This window comes from Ascaphus truei, chromosome 14, assembly GCF_040206685.1.
Source record: "Ascaphus truei isolate aAscTru1 chromosome 14, aAscTru1.hap1, whole genome shotgun sequence".
Lineage (NCBI taxonomy): Eukaryota > Metazoa > Chordata > Amphibia > Anura > Ascaphidae > Ascaphus > Ascaphus truei.
This window is the reverse complement of record NC_134496.1, coordinates 56,057,456-56,078,625: the sequence shown is the minus strand read 5'-3', so window position 1 is coordinate 56,078,625 and position 21,170 is coordinate 56,057,456. Positions and strand designations below refer to the sequence as shown.

Here is a 21,170-nt window from a genome sequence, read left to right as displayed (position 1 = left end):
ACATCTAATCCTTATTCCTGAATAATATAGATGACCCTTGGCAAATGCACCGTAGCACTAACTGAACGCCCGTGTACTACTGATGGGTAAATATTAAGAATTCTGTTTTTCTCCCCTTTAAATTATAACATTTTGTAAGGTTTTTGAACTTTGCTAATGCTTTTGCGACAGATGCACGTGGTCACACAGTGTACGCTTGGCCTTATTTTTAGCAACTAGAAAGTGTGATCATTTTAAGTAAATTCATATGAAAGCAAACGTATTTATAAAGTATGTGTAGCAAGTTAGCCATTACTAGCTCTAAGACTAACCTGGAACAACAATAAGTCCCATAAGTATAATAAATATTGTAGAGTTTGATTGTAGTTTCAACAGCAGCTGAGATTCGCAGGTAAGTAAATATTGTAATTAACAGGTGACATCCAGTGTGGGCAAAGTTTAAGATTAGAATAAACGGAGAAAGATATAGGGATGAGATGTGTATAAATATATTGTCTCTTGGCTGCAACACTTGGTGGGGGATATGCACAACAGAGGAAAACGTAAAATTACCTCTGAAGCCCCCTCTCTGAGTATAGTGTTGATCTTGGCTTCCCGTCTCATCCTTTGTCGCGGTGCGGAGTATGGCGGCTCCGTGTAAGGCACCGTCTCCCCCCACGTAGGGCAAACACAAGTCCTGTGTGATATACACCTGCAAGGCTGCTGCGCGTCACACCCATCCAGAAACCAGGCACAAAAGATCAACGTAGGATCAGCTGGACGCAAAAACTATACGAAAGCCCTCCACAACTCACCGGGGTGATGACATTTTTTTTTTTTAAATTAAACTACATTAAAAACAAATGGACATAGTACAACATAACAGGGGGATAGCACTCCCACGCGTTTCACGCTTCCACAGCGCTTTCTGAAGGAGTTTTTCTCCCCTTTAAATTGTAACATTTTGTAAGGTTATTGAACTTTGCTAATGCTTTTGCGACAGACGCACGTGATCACACAGTGTACGCTTGGCCATATTGTTAGCAACTAGAAAGTGTGATCATTTAAAGTAAATTCATATGAAAGCAAACGTATTTATTCAGTACTAGTTATTATTTTTTTTTAAAGAATGTTCTCATTTTTGCAGCCTTGTTTTCGGGCCATAAATGACCCAATCTTCACCAAACTCACATATTGTAAAAAAAAAATCACACTTTTTTAACAGAGTACGTACACCCCCCTCAGCCGACCTGGATTATGAATGAATTGAACACTTACGATGTGTAGGAGTAGTTTAAGTAGGACTGACACGTTAACATTGTGTTTATTATAACATTAAGGAGGGGTACATCGTCACAGAATTGTGGAGATTTCTAGTAAGGATTGGATTACACATGACATCCCTGTAACGGTCACACACTGATCTCCACAGGGAATGATTTAGTCTTAGGGGCCCTTCGTATAAAGGGAACAAATACGGTCATTCACTTGTTTTTTTTTTCTTCCAGAAACAAACACTTCTTGGAAATTATCACTATCTTATGCAAGACTTGGCGATCACCATCACAGTTACACTAACAAGTAGGATTCGTGCTAATTAAAGGTTTTGTTTAAATGTTCTATCTGTTAAACAGATGGCCCTGTTTGCTTTGCAAAAGTTCCAGTACATTTTTTAAAAATTCACGGATCTGGCAGCGCCTCCTGGGGAGACTATATACTGATCTGGCAGTGCCTCCTGGGGAGACTATATACTGATCTGGCAGCGCCTCCTGGGGAGACTATATACTGATCTGGCAGCGCCTCCTGGGGAGACTATATACTGATCTGGCAGCGCCTCCTGGGGAGACTATATACTGATCTGGCAGCGCCTCCTGGGGAGACTATATACTGATCTGGCAGCGCCTCCTGGGGAGACTATATACTGATCTGGCAGTGCCTCCTGGGGAGACTATATACTGATCTGGCAGTGCCTCCTGGGGAGACTATATACTGATCTGGCAGCGCCTCCTGGGGGAGACTATATACTGATCTGGCAGTGCCTCCTGGGGAGACTATATGCTGATCTGGCAGTGCCTCCTGGGGAGACTATATACTGATCTGGCAGTGCCTCCTGGGGAGACTATATACTGATCTGGCAGTGCCTCCAGGGGAGACTATATGCTGATCTGGAAGCGCCTCCTGGGGAGACTATATACTGATCTGGCAGTGCCTCCTGGGGAGACTATATACTGATCTGGCAGTGCCTCCTGGGGAGACTATATGCTGATCTGGCAGTGCCTCCTGGGGAGACTATATACTGATCTGGCAGCGCCTCCTGGGGAGACTATATACTGATCTGGCAGTGCCTCCTGGGGAGACTATATGCTGATCTGGCAGCGCCTCCTGGGGAGACTATATACTGATCTGGCAGTGCCTCCTGGGGAGACTATATGCTGATCTGGCAGCACCTCCTGGGGAGACTATATACTGATCTGGCAGCGTCTCCTGGGGAGACTATATACTGATCTGGCAGCGCCTCCTGGGGGAGACTATATACTGATCTGGCAGCGCCTCCTGGGGAGACTATATACTGATCTGGCAGCGCCTCCTGGGGAGACTATATACTGATCTGGCAGTGCCTCCTGGGGAGACTATATGCTGATCTGGCAGTGCCTCCTGGGGAGACTATATACTGATCTGGCAGTGCCTCCTGGGAGACTATATACTGATCTGGCAGTGCCTCCTGGGGAGACTATATACTGATCTGGAAGCGCCTCCTGGGGAGACTATACAGTATGCTGATCTGGCAGCGCCTCCTGGGGAGACTATATACTGATCTGGAAGCGCCTCCTGGGGGAAACTGTATGCTGCTTTGCAGTCACACAATGCGTACGGGATAGACTAAAATGTTTAATGTGAAAAACGATTAATGTGGATAAATGTGGCAAGACATACACCAATTGGCTTCAAACTTGGCACAGAACATGCTTTGCACTCCCCCAAACTATCCATAAAATTTCATGTTTTTTGATAACATGCACCGCAAATTATGTACATTAACCACTATCCGAAAGTGGAAAATGCTTACCCGCGTACTTCTTATTTTTTATTTTTTACCTAGTATATTTTTCCAGATCTTTGTGACTTCGCTGCCTGTGAATGTCTACAATTAACCATGTTGCAAACCTGTTTGTGAACCAGTTAAACAACTCGGTGACATAATAACTACTGCAGTTTATTGAATGTTGTATGCTGCCTAAAGCCACATTCATCTCCCTGCTGCATGTCCCGATTGGATACAGTATGTTCATGTTCCTTTTGCCCGTATGCCATCAGGAGGCTGCCAAGCATATTACACCAGTGTTTTGAAGGAATGACCAATGAATAACTAAATTTACAGTACACGTATCCTCTTATCCTTAACGGGAATAAATCGGTGCTTGGGTGGTCACGTCCCAATCCCTACAGCATCAATCCCCAACCTTTAAATAAAAAAAATATATATATATTTTGTTCCTGAACGTAGGGTTCTCTAGAGCCAAGGTTGCCCCCCCTCCGGATTTGACCCGGAGACTACGGGTTTCGGCAAGGTATCTCCAGACTGCGGGTTTCGGCAAGGTATCTCCAGGATGCGTGTTTCAGAACGGTATCTCCAGGCTGCGGGTTTCGGCAAGGTATCTCCAGGCTGCGGGTTTCGGCAAGGTATCTCCAGACTGCGGGTTTCGGCAAGGTACTGTATCTCCAGGCTGCGGGTTTCGGCAAGGTATCTCCAGGCTGCGGGTTTCAGCAAGGTATCTCCAGGATGCGGGTTTCGGCAAGGTATCTCCAGGCTACGGGTTTCGGCAAGGTATCTCCAGGCTGCGGGTTTCGGCAAGGTATCTCCAGGCTGCGGGTTTCGGCAAGGTACTGTATCTCCAGGCTGCGGGTTTCGGCAAGGTACTGTATCTCCAGGCTGCGGGTTTCGGCAAGGTATCTCCAGGCTGCGGGTTGAGATACGAAATTTCCGGGTTACTGCAGGGCAGGCTGGGATGTTTGGGGCGGCACCTCGGCTCTTACCTTCTCCGGCAGCAGCGGTAGCGGCATCTTCCGGTGGATCTCCTCCTGCGGGGTCCCATCAGGATGGCTATGCAACAGCAAATGGCATTATGTTGCCATGACTATTGGATGTCACGTGACCCCTGTTGTCATGGCAACATGACACCATTTGACGTCGCAGAGCCGTCTTGACGGAACCATGCAAGGGGAGGTGTCGCCGGAGAAGGTAAGAGACTTAAATATATAAATAATAATTAAAAAAATAAAAAAATATATATATTAAAAATAGTCTCCAGGTTATTATTCATCAGAAGGCGGTAACCCTGTCTGGAGCTGAAGCCTGGATCTCCGACTTCTGGGGGAACGCCCAGTTTCCGTAAAAAAATAACAAAAGATATTCTGTAAATATTTGTTTTTTTGCAGTTTACTTTCAAATACAAAAACTACAAACATGGCCCTCGCTCTGTGTCCCCCATAGAAAGAGGTGTGACAGATGATGTCACCCGTAGAAAGAGGTGTGACAAATGATGTCACCCGTAGAAAGAGGTGTGACAGATGATGTCACACGTAGAAAGAGGTGTGACAAATGATGTCACCCGTAGAAAGAGGTGTGACAGATGATGTCACCCGTAGAAAGAGGTGTCACAGATGATGTCACCCATAGAAAGAGGTGTGACAGATGATGTCACCCGTAGAAAGAGGTGTGACAGATGATGTCACACGTAGAAAGAGGTGTGACAAATGATGTCACCCGTAGAAAGAGGTGTGACAGATGATGTCACCCGTAGAAAGAGGTGTCACAGATGATGTCACCCATAGAAAGAGGTGTGACAGATGATGTCACCCGTAGAAAGAGGTGTGACAGATGGTGTCACCCATAGAAAGAGTTGTGACAGATGATGTCACCCGTAGAAAGAGGTGTGACAGATGATGTCACCCGTAGAAAGAGGTGTGCCAGATAATGTCACCCATAGAAAGAGGTGTGACAGATGATGTCACCCATAGAAAGAGGTGTGACAGATGATGTCACCCATAGAAAGTAATGTGTCAGATAATGTCACCCATACAAAGAGGTGTGACAGATAATGTCACCCATAGAAAGAGGTGTGACAGATAATGTCACCCATAGAAAGAGGTGTGACAGATGATGTCACCCATAGAAAGAGGTGTGACAGATGATGTCACCCATAGAAAGAGGTGTGACTGATGATGTCACCCATAGAAAGAGGTGTGACAGATGATGTCACCCATAGAAAGAGGTGTGACAGATGATGTCACCACTTTCTATTGGCCCTGCGGCTATTTTTTGTTCACTGTGCAAAAAAACCCGATTTGGTGCTGGGAAATTGGGGGGCCTGGCTCGGCTCTGGCAGACCACTCAGTTAAGATAAAATATAGAAGAAAAATAAATGTTGATTGCAGCTTTAATTCATGTACTAGTAATGCTCTGCGCATTCAAACATGCCATTAATATAAGACATTGTTATAATGTACTAGTCTCCAGTTACACGAGGAATCACATGCTCAAGCAGATCCTAATCACAGGTGCTTTTGTTACATACTATCGATGCTTGTGGGACCACCAACACTATGTAAATGCTGCAATAACATACATGTTAATAACATACATGTTTGAACACTTTCATTTGGGGATTATTTATTACATGTGGGATAAAATGTCTCGAGAGCAAAATAATCTAAAGTTTATAAATCTTTGTCGCATTTGTACATAGGTGAGACGACAGTTTATTGTATAAGAAAGCTCTGTCACTTCTCGTACCCTTTCTTTTCATATACATTGAGCTGGGCATGTGATGGCCCGTACTAAAGAAAGCAGAGTGCCTGAGAAGGAGGGGAGAGTGATGGTGATTCCTGCTCCGCTAGCAAAAAGGCAGCGGGAATTAATAGGATCGGAGTCTAGCAGCAATTAATTACTAGCTGCAGCAGGACAGCCTGGACTGGCTGGCACGTGACCTTTACAGTCTTTCATAAGGTTGCCAGACATCCCGCATATATATACCGGATTGTCCCTTATTTCATAGACTTGTCTCAGAAAAATCTGTCGGGATTTATAATCGTCCTGTATTTTAGCACCTTGATGTGAAATTCCTGGATTTAAAGTTACTGTAATGAAACCAGTCCTAAAAACGTAATAGATTTCTACTAAGTGTCATAGTTACCTTTTCTGATAGATGTCGCCTTACTAAATGATTAACATAATAAAGTTAGGACACTGCCTGGTCATCTCCTAAAACCATGCCCCCCCACCCCTATAGGCGTTACTGTTTCTCGGACCGCTACGTGTTAGGTCAGCACGCGTCTTTCCCCGTCCAGCCACTCGCAGAGAGGATAAAAACCAGAGAATATAGCGTCACGCGGGAGAAACCGCTCAGCCCGAAGCGTTTGCAAATCATTCATCGCTCATTATGATGTCACACTTTCATACTGGGGTTCGGCGTCCCGTATTATAAAATGGAAATGGGGCCACCCTGGTCTTCCAAGGAACTGACAATAGTTATCTGTTCAGATCCCTTAAAACGGTAACATATGGGTTTCCGCAGGTGGGCCTGAATGATGAATTAGAAGCTGTGAGGCGATGTGCTCCCTAGTCATTGTGGCGAAGGTTCACCATTTCAGGGTTTGGAAAGGAAAATTAAGATTATGCTATATTAATTTGTATGGATAAATTGACCACTTGTATGCATTGCTGGCTCCTCAGCACTGAAGGGATGAAAAAGAATCATCAATTTTAAAGGACGAAGAGGTTCAATAAAGTCCCATTATGTATTTATTTTAATAACATCATTTCACTCACATTATTATTTTTTACAGTGAGTTTAAATGGTCCAGCGCCAAAGCTGGCCCCATACAGACCCCCGGGACAGCTTCTCTCGCCTCCTCTGCTGCTGTCCGTTGTTCTGCACTTTATTATCAGTGTGATTGTGCAGACAACGGCATTTATTCTGGTGCAGCAGCAGCCTTGGTACAATGAAAGTGACGTCTTCAGGTAGGCAAACTAATTACTGCACCTACTTTCCATGTGTTAGTGTCAGATCGGCCCTATCACACTTTTCAGAAAAAGGACATATTACTAAATGGTGCCAAGCCATAAGAAACCTTACAGCCCATTCAAGTAAATAGGCCATACGATCCCATACAGCTTAGCACCACTTAGCAGTGTCGAACTGGGACTTTTAAAGCAAAGCTACTTACCACTAATAAACACAATGTAACCATATAAAATAAAACAGTGAATAACTACATATTTACATCTCCCCAATTGCTGATATCCACTGATCTATTAATGCTGCACAAGAGGAAGAGCTGTCACAACTTTTACTGCAATTTCCAAAGAGCCTTTTTACCATAACACCACCACAATAATACGCCTGCGTTTGTGGCATACATTGGGGTGAGAAGAAAGAGGCCGGCACTTCGGGGGGCCGGGTGATCAGAAGGGTTTATTTACATAGGTCACTGAGATGCTGACCCTTATACATAATCACGGTCACTAAGCGCGCAGGAGGGGGCCGGGCGCTTCCTACTAGCCACACATCTGGATCTTTCCAGCTGTCTTGAGCACCTGTGGCAGTATAGTAAGTTATTGAGTGACTGCTCCTTCTCCAGCACAATACACAGGGGAGTGCAAATACTCGCAGGTGCAAGGAAAGAGCTCCTTTATGTAGCCACTCAGATCCAATATAGTGAGATAATTAGGTGATTAAAACTTAGCTTTTAATACAAATCTTTATTCGGAAAATGCAGATAAGCAATGACATTTAAACAATGATAAAGGATTAAATCTGGAAGACAATTTGTGTATTTGGCAAGTTACTAATTATATATGTGGCTATGAACACTTAACTGTCCAAACGGTTAAAAGCCTGTCCTGTTATTTCCACACCATTGGAATAACAATAGATACACAAAACCACTAAGATTTGTTCCTCAAAGTTTGTAAGGGTTAATATTAGGTAATCCGTTGGTGCCCGTCTCAGCTACCTCGTCTAGTGTTCTGAGGGACGGCCCCCATTGAACCGATCCAGACCTCCCCCTCCCCCCCCCCCCCCCGGGTCTGGAGTAGTGGGAAGAATCCACTTCCTCTCAAAGTGTGTATAGGAAGGATCCGTTCATGTATATTTATGTAATGCCATTGTTGATCTGAATTTTCCTGATAAAGATTGTTATTAAAAGCTAAGTTTTAATCACGTAACCATCTCACTATATTGGATCTGAGCGCTAATAAAACGGAGCTCTTTCCTTGCACCTGCGAGTATTTGCTCTCCGTTTTCACAACGCTCCTTTTAGCACCTTTTCTATAACATTAGACTCGCTCCCCTGTTGGAACCGATACACAGGGGTGAAACATTCCCTTCGGGTGTTCTGAACCCTCACTTGTTTTCCTCAGTATAGAATGCTCAGAGCTGAGAGTACAATATGATATCGTTTGCTTTATGTATTTCCTGTCATTCAGTGCTTGTGTCCCACAAGATGAGAACCGTACCATGAGCCATACGATGAACCTGGAACCCAAGGAATCACAAAATTATCTTACCACCACATTATGGCCTTTGTCTGGAATAAATCTCATCATAGTAGAATTTGTGTTTGCCAAAGGAAGACCATTCAGACAACCAATATATACAAACTGTGAGTATTTACCGTGTTATTTCATTACTATGTAGCAATGTGTATTTAACCATGTACAGAATCCAAAAAAGACCAGAAAAAATGTATCTCCTGTAAATATGCTCCTTCTGATGCTACAGAGTGACAGGGTTATATTACAGTTCAAACTAATTCTGTCTGAGTGCCACTAGAAGGCTCCCTCTGATAGTGTAGTATTATTTCATTGTACTTCGGAACAGTAACAAAACAGATGTGAACTATACAAGGCATACAAGTATGTAACCAGGACATTGATTTGGAAGACTCACGATGACCAGATTAACTCATCTTCTTGATGTCCCCAAATAACTCTGCATTAGCACCCCTGGAACGTAGAGTGGGGAGCACTGATTTCCAAGGTGCCCCTAGAACCCCCTGGCTGCTACTGGTTCAGACAGAATTAGCTTTTTCCCTGATGACCAGTGAGGCTGCACAGGACCTTCAACAGTGAAGCTGGACACTGATTTTTGATTGTTTGAACAATATTTGGTAAATAGGTATTAACTTTTCTCTTATATCACCTGTGTAGGGTTTCACCACACTATCCTTTGTGCACCTTATATAGAGCTATATCTAATGTCTATAACTAATCACATCTTTGTGATGTCAGTTTGGGATCTCTGTGAACGGGTCACAACCATGTGATGGCTAAATAAGCGATCAAATGGCCGCGATGCCCGAAGGTCCATTCCAGTTCCAGTTCTGGCAAAAAATAAAATGGGTAATCATTAGGGAATATGGATTACATCTCGCTTTATCAGATTTACACAACTGCGCACATTGAAAATAAGGCTATTTTCAAATAGGTGAATGACTGAGACAATCTTAAGTCTGTACTTGTTACTTTACTTACAAGAAATACAGGTAATTCATACAAAGCAAAAATATGGGCAGATTCGAGTTGTGTTTTAGTGAAGAGGCTCATTATCTGTTTGTTCCCAAAGGAAAATGCATCTGTATTTTCTAAACAAATGTAATACATAAAGTTTCCATGAAAGTGTAACTTGATTCCTTATTTCTGAGTTATGTGTTCGTTATAGTGAGATAAGATCTATTAATGAACATGATCACTGTGCAGCTTCCTATTTCTAAGAAGCGGTGACCTTGTAGACTCAGTTTAAGTCGGTTAGTGTCCGTAGAACTTATGTCGGAGCACAAGCGCACAGAAGAGGCCTTCACTAAGCGGTGTAACCGGTTGTATGGACTCAGAAGCGCAATGGTTTTCCAAGCAGAACGCCCATAATCTGGTTCAGAGCTACAATAGACTTGTATGATTACAGAAATGTTTCTTTTCCCCACAGATATATTCTCAATTCTAATAACATTACAGCTGGCGGCCTATCTGTTTATCTTATTTGCTGATATTGAGGCACTTTACAATTCTATGGAGGTATGTACACGGTCTCAGTGGTATCTTGATAATTTGAATGTTTATATACGTACAGTAATTGGCAGAAAAATCTTCTGACAGATCATTTGGAAATGTGGTGAAAAGGAAAAATAGAATCCGTCGGATTAGATGTTTCCTTCTGGGCTAATTAATTGTCACCATAGGCTAGACAGGGGGGCGTAATTGGAGTGCTGTGTGCTGATTGGTCAAAACTGCCAGAATCCTTAGCACCTTTTCAATCAGCAGCACCCCATCTCCTTGCCCCCCCCCACTCCCCACCCCCCAACATGCTGAAAGATGGCAGAACTAACCACCCCGTTACTGAGCTGTGTCTGCCAGGTGCAGGCTGCGTGGATACTCTGCCAATTAGTGTCTCGCTTCTCCACCCTGGGCATTAATGGCCAGGTAATGCCCTGTCCTTCTGGGATTATTACTTAAATACAGCACATGATCCCCTTTGTGTCTTCAGTTACTTCGGCAATTCTAGTATTGATTTTCAGCTGAAATGGAGAAAAACAAACACTTTGCATTATAAATGCCCAGTTTGGACAGGAGACATTTAGAACTCACCAATGATTTGTATGTGTTTGTCTAGGTGGATTTTTGTTATTTTACTCACCTGCAACATAGGTAGAAGTTATAGGTTCATTTTGGAGACTTAAATGCTTGTGACATTTTAACTATTAGTAAGATAATATAAAAAGTTTTAAGTTGTGGTTTAAAAGTCTTCAGAATATATAGAAACATTAAAATGCAGCTGCCACAGTTGTATCCCCACTCTGCATTTCTGCAAATATTGCAATAGTTTTTCTCCAAATGTTATATTTGTATTATTGTAACATTTGTAATAATGAAAATATTTGCTAACTGATGTTTCTCATGGCACTTACATGTGTTTATCTAACCTCCTAGCTTGTCTGCACACCTTATTACTGGAGACTGGACATATTTCTTATGCTGGTTGTGCTTTTTGTTGTTTCCTACAGTGTGGAGGTAAATCTATTTTATCTGACTGGTTGCAAGTAAAATGTATAATCATTTTTGTATTATAGTACTGTAGATAAATCGGAAGAATCCAAATATTTTGACTGTAATAGAGAAACACGAATGGTTCTGGGACTGCACATTGATTTTAAAGGGAATAAAATATATAAATAGCATTTCTTCTTCGTCCTCTATGGCAGCCATTACTCAAGGGGTAGCGCCTCCTGCCAGTGGTAGGATGAGCCCTTCTTGTGAACACTGTATGAGGGAGCGTTATCCACCAGTTACCTGTATTCTTGTCATACCTCAGCTGGAGAAAGGACACCAGCAGGTTCCCTGTCGGATTTAATTTTTCAGGTATACTTTTTCTGAGGGCCACGTTCTTGTCGCCCTGAACGGAGAAGGAGGTGATTTCCGTGCCGTTTCTACAGCTTGCCCCAAGAACGGTCACTTTCATGTCGCCGTGATAATGTTAATGCCAGCCTCATACAGCTGTTTCAGCGCTACTAGGAATCTTGCCTGAGGCTGCGAGCGCTGCTTCTCTGTGCGGGAAAATCACAACCCTTTGGCGCCAGCAGATGATGTTATGATGGAGAGCTCGTTTTCATCAGGCAAGATCCTCAGCACATACAATAGTGTGAGAAGAGCACTATGGACTAAAACATGCCTCGTCGGCACCTGGTCCAAGAATAGACTAGTGTCTTTACCTTATCAAGGTGCTTATCTCTTCGGAGAACCACTGGATAATATTATTGCCACGATGGCTGGAGGTAGAAATCTATTTCTACCCAGCAGAGAAGGTTATTGCTTTTATAATTGATCAGGCCTCGAAGACAAGGTTTTAAGGATAAAAGATCTTATAAACCAGGGAGAAATTATAATCATAATTCATGACAACAACAAACCTGGGGCTGGGGCCGCTCTGGTCAACAAGCGAAACATTAAGGGACAAATCATCATCAACGTTTCGACCCCGGAGAGAGATCTTTATCATGGGGGGTGCACCCCCCCTTGATAAAGATCTCTCTCCGGGATCGAAACGTTGATGATGATTTGTGCAAGTATTTGTGTACTTTAATACAATCCTTTATTTTTTAACTGCTTAGGGCTTTTCTCTCTCTCTCTCTCTCTCTCTCTCTCTCTCTCTCTCTCTCTCTCTCTCTCTCGGTGGGGAGAGAGTTGCTTAAGGGAGGGGGAGTGAGACCCTACCTCCTCAGGTTCAGGTGTGGGTACTGAACTGAAGGGGTTAGCAGCAGATAAGCACTGTCACCTTTGCTGTTCCCACCTCATCTAATGATTGGATTCCCAGTGTCAGAGGAGACAGGGCCAGTTGATCTGCATTTGATCCTTCTGGACCCTACTTTTGCACTAGAGAAAGTATTAGGGACCTGTGGGAGGAATGGTCCTCTCTTGAAAGGGAAGGTCTCTTCTCCCTAACCCCCTTCCAAGCCATGGGGGAGGAGACCTGATAGTAAGAGGTGAGAGGACGGGACCTGAACTGAATCAGAGGTAGAAACCAGGATTTGATCACTTTCAGAATTGGATTCAGGCTCCTAGATCAAAGCCGGGGTCTGGATTAAACTGAGCCATGGAGACACTGATCATATTCTAGGAATCTGAAAAAATCCCCCTCTCCCCACAGTTCGGGGGGTTTGGATTACAGAACTCCTAAACCTCCCACCCTTAACAACAATCTAATTATAACAAACCTGCAGGGAAACACAGACTCAGTGAGCCTTTGATGGAAATAAAACAATGAATTCAGTGCATTAAATTGAAATGCGCTATGTAGGTCGGGTGACCATATTTGTCCTGGCAAAAACCGGGACAAATGTTGCAAGCATGGGCAGACGGCGTTTGCTGGCTGCTCGTGCACATCCGCGATTGGCACTTACAGACCACGCATGCGCATGAGCGACTGGCAAACGCCGATCTCGCATGTGTGTTCCGCTAGTGTCGATCGTGCATGTGCAGGAGCAGCCAGCAAGTGCAGATCGTGTGTGGGCAACAGGATAAAAAAAACTGGGGCAGCACCCCAAAACAGAGTCCTAAAAACCGTGGCTGTTCCGACTAAACCGGGACATCTGGTCACCCTGTATTGTAGGGTAAATGCAACATGAATGGTCAAGTTCTGTAACAATAATTCACCATTTTTACAGGAGGGTCTCATCGAAAATAGAAGACTCTGGGAAGTTATAAAGAAGATTTTCAACTACAAATCAAAGAGTCGGTATAAGGAGTTGCAACGATTGTTGGAGAAGAATCCGGATTGCCCTTTGATGAAGAAATCGGTTTATGCAAGACACGACTATTCTACATTCGGAAATGAGATCAGTGTTTAATGTAAACCCAGAAAAGAAAATCTTTCTAAAAGCAAATAAACAAACGTATAGAATAAATATTGGCGAGAATCTGACTGTAAGACCGCAGTTCGGTAGGATTTACTCATTGTATTGTTATTCACGGGAGTTCTTTTCCTCTCCTGTCTCTTTTTAAAATTTAATTAAACACTTATTCAGGGTCTGGATGGAAGTAACGCCGCCTTTGGGTGAGACGGGGTTAACGCCATGTTATTTGAAGCTAACACAAGGCAGCGCTAACTTAATATTGCGTTGAGCGTACTCTAATGTGATAACTAACGGCCGCGTCTTTGCATACATTTGGTTTGTGGCTTTGCATTAACTTTATGGAAGCTAACGGATGTGACTGGCTAATTGGTGGCTAGTTGGGGTCAGAAACAGTGGGTCTATGATTTATGGTGGGTGTGGATGGGAGATGTAGGTGATAGAGATAGGCGTATCATCCAAATCCGTTTCAAAGATTTTGTCGCATTTTTAACTCAAAATCCATTTTGTGGTGTAAAATCCGCAAAGGAATCTGGTCGGTTTTAATCCACACTGATTCATAAAAAAACGCTATTGGATACAACCCGTGGCGAGATTTGTAGAATTGCTGAATTCGCGGATTGGATTCTGTAAATCCGTCCGCCGGCTGCGGAATCCGCGGAGTGTAACGGTAATAATAATAAAAATATGCAAAACGCCACTCCCCGTTTCTGAGACTAATCCGTGGAAATCCGCAGACCATAGGAACAGATCCAAATCCGCCAAAAAAAATTGCCAATATATTTTGGCTATGCCTTATAATGAGGGAACAATAACAGACCAATTCTTTTGGATAAGGAAAAATCCAGTTTTGAGAGAACTATGGCAGGTAACAGCCCTAGGGCTGATTTAATGAACACAGGCTACACTAAATAAAAGAAGTCTACTAGGCTATTTGCATATTGTGTTTGCAAGTTTCAAATACTGTAGCTAATACGTGAATACACTTGAACACACAAACTAATAATACATTAAGCAGAGCAAATTGGTTTGTTAAGAAGTATGTTCTGTTACATTCCTGGATCTGGCTACAAAACTGAATTAATCAGATTTATGACAAATCCTAGAACATACTGTTGCAGGTAATCTATACTATATTTCTAAGTTTGTTATTCCGTTTGTTTGTTTGTATGTATGTCCGAAGCATCGAAATCTCACAAACGGCGCGACGTAGCACAACAACATTTTTACTGAACATTGTGCTGTGGATTTGTAGGTCAACGCAACTATTTTGAGCTTCCAATGTGACTCACCTCCAAAATTATGGACATTCTAAGTTTCCTTTTGGTGTCCTGCAAAAATGTTAGAGCAGGAGCGGGGGGGGGAGGGGGAGGGCATGGCTACTAAGGGAGGGTGCGTGTCCTTGGCTGGAATAGGGCTGTGTGTGTGTCTCTGTGTGTGTGATGTGAGATGTGCGGGGGGAGATGTACAAGCGGGGGGGGGGGGGTGGAGGGGCAGGGATATGTGCCGGCAGTGAGGAGAGATGGGGCAGCAGTGCGGGGGATGTGCCAGCAGCGATGGGAGGGGGGGGGGGCGGAGAGATGTGCCGGCAGCGCGGGGAGATGTGCCAGCAGTGGGGGGGTGCAGGGGGGAGCGGGGAGATGTGCTGGCAGCAGGGGGGGAGAGAGGGGCGGGGAGATGTGCCAGAAGTGAGGGGAGATGCGGCAGCAGCGTGGGGAGATTTGCCAGCAGCGCGAGAGGGGGGGAGCGGGGAGATGTGCAGGCAGCGAGGGGAGATGCGGCAGCAGCACGCGGTACCAAAACTAGTGTGCTTATAAATGTGAAGGTCATTTGAGTATGAAATCCATTTATTTCCTTGCTCTATACTGAAGTATACAGGTATATTATAAACTATTTGATTAATTCCTCACTGAGACATATAGGTGCATTATATATGGTCCTAATAGAAACCAGAGGTTTGTGCTTCTCACTGGGGAGGTTTTCTTCCTTTCTGCGGAAGGGGTGGGGGGTTCTTTTGCTTACAAAACCCCAATAATACTTGTGTACATATAGAGTGATGACCTATTTGATCCCTGTCACGGGAGACCAAGCTTATTAACACTTTACCATCTGGGTCCTTTGATTGAATAAAGCATGAAATAAAATAAATTGTCATTTATTCACACAAGAAACACACACAGCTTAATTTACAAAATAACACGAATAAACACTTACTGGGATGGGCAAAATGAAATAAAAATGTCCACGGAACGAAATCCACAGTGATCAAGTCTCTAGGCAGGAGTTCCCACATGTGGGGTTGCTGCACAAAAAGAGCCGGGTAACAGTCCTTTGCTAAGGGCGCTAGCGGCAACCCGTTTCTCCACCAAAAGTAATATTTTCGTTCCCCCAATGCAGGATTAGTTAGCAAATCCCTAGTCCTTACGAATACTGGAAGCTGGATACAAATCTTTAGTTGCAATGAAATAGTCTCTGTACCACCCGCTGTAGCTTAGATGAATCAGATGGAACTCCTTACAAGATGGAACTCTTAGATGGAACTGAATCTGTTACATGATGGAACTGACTCCTGACTGGAGTGCGCCGCACTTTTTAAAAACACCCAAAGCCTATCTGTATCATGTGCAGCCAATCTTTTGTGTGGGAACCAATCATCCCACCTATAGCAGAGTTCTGCCAGGTTCTTCGTAGCCTGGCACTGAGCTTCAAGGTATGATGAGAGCATGTGCGAACTTTGCACTTCAGCTGCTTAGCATACTTAGCCAAGCCTACTTCCCTGGAGATCTAATGTCTCCCTGTCCCCTGACACCTAGCCACCTGTCAGGCCAAACGGTTCACCTCTCCTTCTCCACACGTAACACCTTACTATGCCAGGTTCTTTGTTAAATCCGGGTCTCCCCAGACATGCCGGGGTCATCTCCACGTGATGCCTTAGAAGTCCTGGGCTTAAGTTATGACTCACTGTACTTGTGAATCCCAAATGTGTCTGCTGCCCCTTTGAAACTCCCTCTGCTTCCTATGCAAATGGATTGTTTATCCATACTAACTGACTTCCTATGACATTACTTCACAAACCTAACTTACACAGTTTTATTCTAACCTGACTTAACCATTTTCCTTACACACCAATAAACTCTCAGCTTTATCCTGAGCTGGAGTAACCCCCTAAACCCCTATACTGGATTCAGGGTACCTGGGCATTACTTGGGCAGTGTCCCTTTATCCTAGGGACCCTGTGTAGAGTGTGGGGATATACATTAATCCCTTATGCCCCGTGTAGGTTGTGGGTATTCATTAACCCTTAATATGGTGATATGGCCCTCCTTATTCCTAGCCGGGCGCATATAGACAGTTTATACACATTCACAGGACTGTAGCCAGCAGTGGGCTTCAGAGCTGACACGCTACACTTTAACTTAAAATGTAACCCCTACAACTCTCTCCACCTTATCCCTGGTGAGAGAGTTACGGAACCCCTCACTGGGTCCTGGGATTTGGGCATATCCCAGGACCTGGAATGTAACCCAGTTCCCTGTCTGGTCATACTGCTCTGGTTTGTGCTGAAGCAGGGGGATTTGGCGGTGAGCTGCAAACTGCGTTCTTGGGGGGATTATATCCGGTGGTCTGTGTTCCTCATGCCCTCAGGAATCTGGGGGGATTCTCCGCAACATGGGCCCCCTTCTACCCAAACACACCCTGACAAAAATTTTCCATAAAATCAACCCTGACGCATCCCGCTCGTTGGCACTGCTGGAACAGTAAAACCACATACATCTTTATTATACAAGTAGTTATATACCACAATTGGGTTGAAGAGCTGACACTCACAATTCCCTAATATGTCTCAGGGGCACCCAAACGGGCATAATACCTTTATTTATGGCCTGGGTAGCCCTTCAACGTCACAATCAAAATTCTGTTTTTTTTACTCATGTAGATAAAACTCGCTGCATGCTCCGATGCACAGCAAAAAGCAGGCAGACGTGCATGAAAAGATCCACAAGAGGACAGTAACTGAAAAGTAAGGAGAAGCCTTTATATGGAGAAATTTCTCTCCAGGCAAGACACAGATGTCCCCCAAATATCAGCAAAAGCAGGTGAGAGCTGGGAGAAAGTCAGGGCACACCAAGATGGCTTCCGAGCACATGGGAGAGCTGCAAAACAAAAAAAACAGGACTGGCGCTTATGATAGTTTATATCAGATTATTCAGTAAATGGTATAAAAGTGAATACAGCAACCCCCTGTGGTGAAAAACAGAAGTGACACTCCAACCCAGGGATAGGTCACACAAATAAGAACATATGAATGAAAGTGATAATAAATTATGAGAGCAAAAGTGACCCCACTCAACCTTCACATAGAAAAAGGTCTTCTTTTCTTCTTAGGGTATGGTGGACAGGCAGGATGAGGGAGCGGGATACACAATATGCAAAAAAGTAGAAACAGATTATAGTGCAATATTGCTTAGAACAACAAATAATAGTGTTGTAATCTCCAATAGTTATTCTCACATAAGTGTGAGTATATTGGGCATATCACACTCTATATGTAGGTGTGCAGGAACAGGTGTGTGGCAGGTTACCTCCTGGTAGAGATGCTGTGTGGCTGTACTAGTGTAGAAGATAGGCGAACACCATAACGCAGACTGTATATAACAATCCTTCAATAAATTGGGACCCTCCCATGTGCGCACTTACAAGATGTGCAATAAAAATGAGCATAGAGTAAATGAACCGGAGGGATGACGTTCTCACCACCCCTCTCCCACAATTGAGTCCACGCCGAATGGCACAAGTGTCGGACGGGTGCTCCCTCCAAAAGCGGCCGCTGGAAACCGCAGCTGAACTCCACAGAGCTTCCTCTGAGTGCTGCTCCTTCTCCGACTGGAAGCAATATTGCACTATATACTTTCTTTTTACTCTTTTGCATATTGTGTATCCCGCTCCCTCACCCTGTCTGTCCACATGGAGGAGCTGCGTGCACACCCAGAGGAATCCGATGTGTCCCATCGGGGAGAAACTCCCAGGGATTATTGTGAGTTAGTCAGGGCTATGGCAAAATAATTGATACCTGTATTAAATAAACATTATGAAAAATTGCAAACATCCCCAGATGAACTTAAAGGGGAACTAACCCTGCAAAACACCAGGATGGGGGAAGCTGAATCTAGAGTGGGGGTCCTAGAGGATGAATCCTCAGAAATGCCGCAGGACATCCAAACAGGGAAAAAAAAACAAAAAACTTTAGAAGACCAGGTGGAGGACCTGGAAACAGGTCACGCAGAAATAATATAAGATTAATAGGAGTCTCTGAAGAGGTGAAACCCTCTCAATGCAGGACTTCTACACAAAAATGGCTGCCTGAATCTCTGGGACTACCACATGATCACACTAGCATCAAAGTGGAAAGGGCTCACAGACCTGGTCCGGTTAGGCAGAACCAGGAAGGTAGGCCACGAGCAGTAATCACAAAGTTTCTGGACTTTAATTTAAAAAATCAACAATATTAAGAGCCTATAAGAATTCGGGTGGCCTTAATTATGAGAGAAAGAAGATCCTAATCTTTCAGCACCATTCTGCTGCAGTATCAAATAAAAGACGGGTGTTCAGTAACGTCTGCAGTATGCTATATAAGCAAAATAAAACATTTCCCCTGGGATATCCTGTCACCTTCAGAGTCTTCATAAACGGAAGGACCAAAAACCATTGTTACAGTCTTGTCAGTGTTTAAAAACAGTTTGTTTTGGGAAATCCAATTTTCAAGTCTCAAAAAGTCAGACTGAAGTGTGTGTTGAAGGTCGGAGAGGCTATGGCTGTGTGCATATAGGATTGTGTCGTCTGCATACATGTGTATTGAGGCTTCCTTACAAGCTGTGGGAAGATCATTAATGAATACTGAGAAGAGTAGGGGCCCCAGAACAGAGCCTTGCGGGACACCACAGGTGATATCCAGGGGGTTGGAGTTAGAGCCTGAGATGGACACATGTTGGGATCTTCCTGATAGGTAGGACTGAAACCAGTTTAAAGCATGCTTCCCTATTCCAGAGCTCTGGAGTTTGTTAAGCAGGATAGCATGATCAACTGTGTCAAAAGCCTTTGCAAAATCTAGGAATACTGCACCAGTGAGTTGTCCCTGTTCCATTCCACACTGGATTTCATTGCAAACTTTTAGCAGGGTAGTTACCGTGGAGTGTTTGGGACGAAAGCCAGATTGGAATTGGCTAGGGAAATTTGTGTTGGTAGAGAAATCGCTTAATTGGAAGTGAACACATTTTTCCATGACTTTGGATAGAATTGGGAGAAGTGAGATTGGCCTGTAGTTTGAGACAGTGTTTTTAACCCCACTTTTGAAGATTGGGACAATTCTGGCAGTTTTCCAGGTCTTAGGGATATGGCCTGCAGACAGGATAGAGTTGACTATGGAAGCAATTGGTTTGGCAATGGCTGGGGCACCAAGTCGTAGGAACCTAGATTGTAGTAAATCGGGTCCACATTGGCTGCTTAGGTTTAATTTGAGAAGCGCTTGTGTAATCTCCCCTTCAGATACTGGGACAAATTGAAAATCGTGAGCAGTGTTGGGAGAGGGTGGGGCTATATGGGTACTCTCAGAATAAGGTACATGTTTGTGGTTTGGGTTGCGTTTCGCTAATAACTTAGTAGCACACCCCACAAAGTAATCATTGGTGGGGGGGAGGGGGGAATGTGTTACACACAGTTTTTGATAAAAGTCCCTAAATACTGTACATATTTCTTCAGGAGCTGATTGATATTAATTCACCTGAAGCTTTACACATCCTAATTGTGTGTTTTGGTAGTGTAGCTCATCTAACTAGATTCCCTAATAATGTTCCTGCCTTGTTACGGTACTTACAAAGGTTAAGGTCTGAGCCACCTGTGCTGAAGCAGGGATATCCTGAAAACCTAGACCTGCTTGTGGCCCTTGAAGACTGGATTTGCCCACCCTGGCTCTACATGAAACAAGCTAATCCAACATTTGATTTGTAGACAGGGTGGAGTTTATTCCTACTCAGAACTGTTAGGAAGATGAAGAGGGTGTGCTTGTGTGTAGTGAAAACGAATTACAGGTCAGGAGGGATTATTATAATCCACAACAGTTCCATGCTGTGTTACTGAGCAGTGCCACACACTTGGTAGCAAGGGCAGAATGACAGACAAGTATGCCTTACTTAACCCAGGGGAGGATAAGGAAATGGTGAGTACTTGTTTTTTACTACCATCCTCTAAATTGGTTTTCATTCAGTGGCAAAGTAAAAGATCACCTTTAATAAAAGGTAATGAGGATATCTAACAAACTATTAGGGGTATTTATCAATGGCTGAAAAAATAGGTAAAAAATACTGCTCCAGACTTAAATTTAAGAAATTCTCATTGAAACACACTAAATATTGAATGATAAATCTGGGTTAGTACTTCAGCTGGTAGACTGATATATGAAAAACATAGTATATAACAGTCACAACATCAGCAGGAGCCCTGAAAATCAATGTACTGTACATCACATTTACACGATTGTTCCTGCAGTACCTCTAGCAAACAAAGTATATTAAACACTTTTATCAGAAATCCATTAAATATAGTGACCTTCTGTTTAATATTATATGCTGTCCCATGCTGTGATGATAAAACACAATTTGTAATGAATTCCACCTGCTTTAGTAAAGTTTACCTTGGTTTTTCATCTAGTGTAAATAAATGGATTGAAATGATTAATGCAATTAAATAATTTGTGCATTGTGTCAAATTTGTCAGTTGTGTTCTTTAGTCTAACG

The 21,170-nt window shown here is 43.5% G+C and overlaps 2 protein-coding genes across 5 annotated transcripts in view; both read left to right on the top strand.

Moving 5' to 3' along the window:
- LOC142466197 (putative cation-transporting ATPase 13A4) overlaps nucleotides 1–14,704 on the top strand; it is a 56,738-nt gene extending 42,034 nt beyond the window's left edge. Inside the window, exons 25-30 of one of the 4 annotated variants that reach the window (XM_075571070.1) lie at nucleotides 1,488–1,560; nucleotides 6,826–7,000; nucleotides 8,468–8,643; nucleotides 9,963–10,051; nucleotides 10,964–11,044; nucleotides 13,195–14,703. In XM_075571070.1, the coding sequence (XP_075427185.1) occupies nucleotides 1,488–1,560; nucleotides 6,826–7,000; nucleotides 8,468–8,643; nucleotides 9,963–10,051; nucleotides 10,964–11,044; nucleotides 13,195–13,377 (777 nt within the window). In that variant the 3' untranslated portion in view covers nucleotides 13,378–14,703. Of the gene's footprint in view, nucleotides 1–1,487; nucleotides 1,561–6,825; nucleotides 7,001–8,467; nucleotides 8,644–9,962; nucleotides 10,052–10,963; nucleotides 11,045–13,194 lie in introns of those variants that run through there. The other 3 variants (XM_075571071.1, XM_075571072.1, XM_075571073.1) reach the window with 3 other exon arrangements.
- Nucleotides 14,705–20,455: 5,751 nt separating this feature from the next.
- Nucleotides 20,456–21,170, top strand: part of LOC142466200 (putative cation-transporting ATPase 13A5) — a 67,117-nt gene continuing 66,402 nt past the window's right edge. Inside the window, exon 1 of the mRNA XM_075571080.1 lies at nucleotides 20,456–20,593. Within this exon, the coding sequence (XP_075427195.1) occupies nucleotides 20,546–20,593 (48 nt within the window). The 5' untranslated portion in view covers nucleotides 20,456–20,545. The remainder of the gene's footprint in view (nucleotides 20,594–21,170) is intronic.